The 6,868-nt window shown below is 44.7% G+C and overlaps 2 protein-coding genes across 2 annotated transcripts in view; one reads left to right on the forward strand and one right to left on the reverse strand.

Moving 5' to 3' along the window:
- POP2 (CCR4-NOT core DEDD family RNase subunit) overlaps positions 1 to 1,269 on the forward strand; it is a 3,021-nt gene extending 1,752 nt beyond the window's left edge. The window contains exon 2 of the mRNA XM_018854513.1: positions 1 to 1,269. This exon is cut by the window's left edge and continues 1 nt beyond it. Within this exon, the coding sequence (XP_018712530.1) occupies positions 1 to 1,220 (1,220 nt within the window). The 3' untranslated portion in view covers positions 1,221 to 1,269.
- A 49-nt stretch (positions 1,270 to 1,318) lies between these two features.
- On the reverse strand, positions 1,319 to 3,471 carry NOG2 (putative GTPase; the record flags this gene model as incomplete). Its single annotated transcript, XM_018857250.1, has 2 exons — positions 1,319 to 2,140; positions 2,659 to 3,471. 2 exons carry the CDS (start codon positions 3,469 to 3,471, stop codon positions 1,319 to 1,321), a joined length of 1,635 nt encoding a protein of 544 aa, XP_018712531.1.
- Positions 3,472 to 6,868: the final 3,397 nt, after the last annotated feature.

Here is a 6,868-nt window from a genome sequence, read left to right on the forward strand (position 1 = left end):
AACAACAACAACAACAACAACAACAACAACAACAACAACAACAACAACAACAACAACAACAACAACAACAACAACAACAGCAGCAGCAGCAGCAGCAGCAGCAGCAACAACAACATACACCACAAACAGTACAGCAGATCCATATGCAACAGATGCCCCAGCAAGTCCAGCACCAGCAGTTGCAGCAGCAGGTGCCGGTCATCAAGGAGGTGTGGAACTTCAACTTGGAGTTTGAGTTCAACGCTTTACGTACATTCATCAACGACAAGACGCAACACGTGTTCATTTCCATCCACCAGGAAATCCCCGGCATCGTGGCTCGGCCCGTGGGCACGTTCAAGTCGTCCTCGGACTACCACTTCCAGACGTTGCGGCTGAACCTGGACTTGTTGAACTTGATCCAGTTGTCGTTTTGCGCAGTCAAGGTACGCAACAACGAGGTCAGCAGCTCCGTCATCTGGCAGTTCAACTTCCACTACGACTTGGCCAAGGAGATGTTCAACGAGGAGCATTTGTCCATGTTGTCGCTGACCTCGCAAATCAACTTCGCCTCGCACATGAGCCAGGGCATCCCGCATTTGTCGTTTGCTGAGTTGATGATGGAAAGCGGCTTGCTCTTGGACCCGCTGATCAACTGGTTGAGTTACCACTCGGGCTACGACTTGGGCTTTCTCATCAGCTTGTTGACCAACGACATCCTCCCCAACGACGAGGCCGACTTCTTCTGGTGGTGCTCCAAGTACTTCCCCAACTTCTACGATTTGAAGCACATCGGAAACCAGCTCTTGGCCAATTCCTCGGGCGGGAAGGTCGCCTCCAGCGCGCTTGCAGGCAACAACGTTGCCGACTACGGGCTTGGTGGCGGTTTGAACTCACCCAAGTCAGCCAATGCTGATATTGGCAAGGGCATCTTGTCGAACAACAAGCCCTCCATCGAGTATTTGGCCGAGGAGTTGCATCTCCTTCCTATCTCGCCCGTGATCCGCCAATACTTCACGTCTCAGAGCATGGGCCAATTTCTGGGCCACCATCAGACCCAGCAGATGACGTCTACCTTACACGCATACCTCTTGATGGAGTGCTTCAAAGAACTCTTGAGACAAGCTAACTCGGACTTGTCCGTGTTTGAGAAATTCAAAGGTTATCTCTGGGGACTTGGCGATGTGTTGGAGGGTGCGAAGAACTCTGAGGCGATCGACTCAAAGAATAAGCGAAAGTAGCAACGAAGATCTAATCAAGCCTCAACCCATGTATTAATGCAGTTATAATGTACAATAGAGAAAGAATATAAACTCACAGCGTGTCTTGAAATGAATGATCAAACGTCAACCTGCTCCCCCGTGGCAGCGCTCTCCTGAGCAGTGCTCTCCTCGACAACGGCGGCCTCTTCTTCTTCTTCTTCAACCTTGGCCCTCTTACTTTGCTCAGCCTCTCTGCCGGCCTCTCTTTCGGCTCTCTTTCTCTTGTGCTCGGCCTTCTTATCCTCGCCCTCTCTGACCTCCTCGTCCTTGGGTGGAGGAACAAACCACGGAATCTTACCTCTGTTGAAGTCATTCAAAACCTGCTTGGCAACGGAAGCCTCATCGGGTTCACCGCCTTTAAGCAACCGGCCGTGCTTACGTGCAAGAAGCTCGATGAACTCTGTGCTTGCCTGTTCCAACAAGGAAGGGTCGTCCTCGTAACGCTTCCATCCCTTGATTTCGTAGGTTCTCTCCAAGTGCTTTCTCTCGCATTTTTCAAGCAATTCGGGAATATACTGTTCAGCATTGGTCACGTGCTCGACTCTGACGACTCCTCTGAACAAAATGTCGGATTGGGTGTCCTTGTTACTAGGCGGCACAATACCAGGACAGTCAATCAAAAAGATTCTCTTCATCAACGTGATGTACTGCCACACCTTGGTCTCACCGGGGATGGGGGCAACTGTACACACTTTCTTTTGGCGCAAAGTGTTGATGATGGAAGACTTACCCGTGTTTGGGTAACCGATGAAACCCACGGAAATCTGTTTTCTGTCTGTGTGAAGAGTGGAGAATTGACGCAACAATTGGATCAAAGAGCCCTTTCCGAAAGAATTGTTGATCGACGCATGGAATGCCAACGTGGGGAACGATTTGGACAAATGCTTGACCCAAGCAGCCTGGATATGTTAGTATGGTTTGGGAAAAGGTGTATCGAGAACATCATCGAGGGAGGAGAAATAAAAGAGAAGAAAGAGGAAAGTGTCGGCTTCTATACTACGGACAAACCCATAAGGTGGGGTAGGTCCAACTCAACAAGATTCCGTGGCTACCCTGAATTGCCAATAAAAACTATCGGCAGGCGTGGACAAGGCTCGAGCCAAAACGGCAAGAGCACCGCGCACCAAAACGGCACACGGGACCACAGGCGGGTAGCATTGATCTTCCAAGGACGTAACAGACAACGACGTAGATAAGGTGTGGTCCGGAGACCACGGTCGTCACCCTGACAAAGGTCTTTGGGTTCTCAAAAGAGAAAAATGAATAGATTGGTGAAGAGGAGGGAAGAGAGCGAAAAACGTCTCGACTGATGTTCTCGTTGTGGCCACTCCAGCCAAGCTCCAGCATGTGAAGCAAGGACATTGCAGATAGCCCAGGGCAAGCTGCAAGCCCCCCAAAAAAAAAAAAAAAAACATACCGCAACCCATGTGGGGATCAAGTCGCACTTGTTCAACACGTAGATCAAGTGTTTGTGAGGGCACTCCTCTTTGATGTATTTCTCAACGGACTCACACCGCGTGCCAAGCGGGTTCCGCGCGTCCAACACGTGGATCACCACGTCGGACGAGTCAATGACTTTGTACAACTCGTTCCAAATTCGTTTGGACTGGCCCTTGTGGAAGATGGCCTCCTTGGCCTCCTGCGTGAAGTCATCCTTGTCCAAAAACGAGCCGCCCATCAACCCGAGCGTGGCGTCCAAGTCCTGCTTTTCCTGGTAGCTCTGCGAGTCCGCGGCCGACAACTCGGCCAACTCCTCCAATGAGGACGCGGCCTGCACACGTGGCTTTTTGCGCTGCTGCTTGGGGCCAAACGCGTGTTCGTAGGACTCGGTTTCGATGATTTTGGCGGTGGGCGACTCGGTCTGGTCCTTCTCGTCCAACAAGGACATGGGCAACTTGTTCCTGCGCAACAAGACAGAGTACGTGTCGTGCTTCCGCTCGCCCATGGCGTCGCGGAAATGCGAAAGCGCGTCCTGGGCGATCACACGCGTGTTGCCGAACCACTTCCGGTTTGGGTCGACGCGGGCGATCGGAGCGTCGGTCGACTGGAGCGCGGCTGCACGGATGATCTCACCCTTGGCGTTCCGCACCGCACGGCCGGTTTTGTACATCTGGAGATGCTTGACTTTCTTGGCGTCCCGGTAGAAATTTTCTCCCTTCACCCGGAGGTTGCCGTCACGTTTGTCGCCCTCCCTTGTTCTTCTCAGCTTTTCCTTTTTCTGCGTTCCCATTTTGTGTGGATATGTTTGTGTGAATGTGAGTCCAGTGCTTGTGGAACTGAGAGGAAATGTACTGACAGAAGCGGTGCTTGTCGGAACCCGGAGAGTAGTGGGCTTTTTAAGTGAAAGGAAAAACCAGAGGTAGTAAAAAAAAAGTTGTGATGCGATGGAGAAGACAGGATGGGCCTGTGTATGCAGGCTGCGCGCATCTTTTTTATTGGGCCCGCAATGGGGCATCGCAGGGCTCTTTCGATTTGCATCGAGATATGGGCGCCGCAGAAATATCGATTTGGCAGGCGGGGATATTAGTCACGTGATAGTTCAAGGTAAAGACAATCTGAGGACTCTTTTAACTCCAATCCATGATCTTCAGTTTCTGTAGCGATCTGGCCATTAGTCATATGCTTGTCTCAGAGATTACGCCATGCAGTTTCAAGTATAATCTATACAGTGAAAATACCGCCCCTTCTGTAACGGTAATCTCGACAAAAGCAGGCCTTCCCACATCAAGGATATCTCGCTAGCACACGCGAGGCCAGACTTTTGTAAAAGCTCCAAGCTTCCACCAAGAAATTAGTTCTGGCATCATTGATTATAGCAGCGGATTTGATTTCGAGATAGTGGGGCTTGCAAATTCTGCTTTATTTGGAGCAGAGTTGAATCTTTCGAGAACACTGTTTTGGTTGCGAACAATGAGTTTCAATAGAAGCGGCATAAATAGTGAGCTCTTGTATTCTGGTTTGCCAAGAAGGGAAACCATACTATTGCATAGTCTGAACGCACCTTGTTGGATTATATCAGTCCTAGATATTGGGCAATAATACAATAGATCATACCACCAAGCCACCAGACCACCAGACCACCATAATACCATACTTCCATACTACGATTATACCATAGTACTAGCAGATTATGATATTGTAATACATCAATAGCAAGTGAATTTTATGTGCCCAGAAAATGGGGGTATAGGTGGTGCTGATGTACATTTCAAGACTTGAGATGATGAAGGTTTACATTATACTTTCATAAAGCATAATACAACAACACATAAGATATATTACATAACTACATAATACAATATTACACAATACTATACTACATCATGAGCAACTGGATCTTTGTTCCCTGAAAATACATATTTATGTGGTGCTTGGGTCTTTTGTCCAACAGGTGAGACTGCGAAGGCTCACCATACTACCATACTACGTAGCACCTAAATACGTATACATAATCCCTAAATACCTCATAAATAAGACATTAGTACAAAATACCATACCACAATATTACCGTAATATGTCATGAGCGTGTGGATCTTTGCTCTCTGAAAATAGAGGTTGAAGTGGTGCTGAGTTCTTATGCCTCAACAAGTGGGACTGCAAAGTCTCATACCTTCTACGTAAAACATCTTTCAAAAATATATTATTCAATAATACATCAATACAAAACTACATCATACCCTATTACTATAATACAACAATATTACCCTACTACTTACTATACTACCCGACCACCCGACTACCATAATGCCACACTTCCATTCTTCAATATTACCACAGTGCTCAACTATCATACCACCATACTACCATACTACCATACTACCATACTACCATACTACCATACTACTATAATACCATAATACCATAATTCAATAATGCAACAAAATTTCACCACCATAGTACCATAATATACTACAATGGTGTCATGATACCATAATAAATCATGAGTAGGTTAATCTTTTGTTCCCTGAGGTACAACAGGTGGTGATGTTCTATAATTCAAGACGTGTGACTGCAGAGTCTCATACCTTACAGCCCTTATACATAATACCTAAATACTTGGATACTCAAAAACATCAATACATGAATACATAGATACATAATTACATCTTACCTCGATAAATAATACATGGGTACATCTTACCTTGATACATAAATACATACTACATAGATAAATGATACCATAATCCAAAAAAACCCTACTACTAGAAGACCATAGTATTATAAGACCATAATACCATTATACATCGCGAGCGAGTGGATCTTTCGCTCTTCTAGATTTGGGGTACCGAGGTCTTGTATCACAACAGGTGACTGCGAACCATAAAACATTACACCTAAATACATAGTACATAATTACACAATGCCTCAACGCAAAGCACCATACTACAAGAATATCATAACATATCATAGGCAGGTAGATTTTTTTTCCTAAAAGTAAAAATTTATGTGGTGCTGAGGACTTGTATCGCAACAGGTGAGACTGCGAAGGCTCATACGCGATACGTGAATACATAATACCTAAGTGATATATAAAAGAATACTAACCAAGTGCATAAGACATGATACAAAAAAAACAAAACATGAGTAGTAACGAAGTGCATGTGACATAATACATCATTTATCTGTACATGTTGCCGTAATACAATAGTACCCTACTACTATATTACCACACTACCAGACTACCGTACTCCATAATATCGTGCTACCAGACTACCATACTGCCATAATACCACAATAACTTATGACAATAATACCATAAACCTATACATCATCAGCTAGGGGATCTAAATTTTCCCTTAGAATCGGGGTATTCGTGGTGCCGGTGCTTTGTATCAGGAGATGATACTGCGAGGGCTCACTATACTACCATAACTCATAACACCTAAAGACATATCCTTATTCCTGGATACATACATACGTAGTACATAACTAGATGATACCTAAAAAACACTCAATACGAAACCTAATACATCATGAGCAAGTGGATCTTTCTTCCCTAAGAACGGGTATCAGCTCTGAGATCTCTCCGAAGGCTCTTCAATACATCCAAAAACATAAATACCCAGTCCATCACACAAAACACCTGAATACAAGAATGAATAAATACGTATAGAACACCTAAATACATAAGAAATAAATCCTTAATACAGAACATTAATACAAAACATCTATACATCATGAGTGCATCTTTCTTCCCCAAGAACTGGGGTATTAGCACTGAAGGCCCACCGCACCATAATACATCACCCAAATACATAAGTACCCAATCCATAATACAAAACACCTGAATACAAAAATAAGTAAATACATAATACAAAACACCCTAATACAAAAATAAGTAATTACATAATACAGAACAATTATACAAAACACCTATACATCGTGAGCAAGTGCATCTTTCTTCCCCAAGAACTGGGGTATTAGCACTGAAGGCCCACCGCACCATAATACATCACCCAAATACATAAGTACCCAATCCATAATACAAAACACCTGAATACAAAAATAAATAAATACGTATAGAACACCTAAATACATAAGAAATAATTCCATAATACAGAACATTAATACAAAACATCTATACATCATGAGTGCATCTTTCTTCCCCAAGAACTGGGGTATTAGCA

This window comes from Metschnikowia bicuspidata (genome assembly GCF_001664035.1).
Source record: "Metschnikowia bicuspidata var. bicuspidata NRRL YB-4993 chromosome Unknown METBIscaffold_2, whole genome shotgun sequence".
NCBI lineage: Eukaryota > Fungi > Ascomycota > Pichiomycetes > Serinales > Metschnikowiaceae > Metschnikowia > Metschnikowia bicuspidata.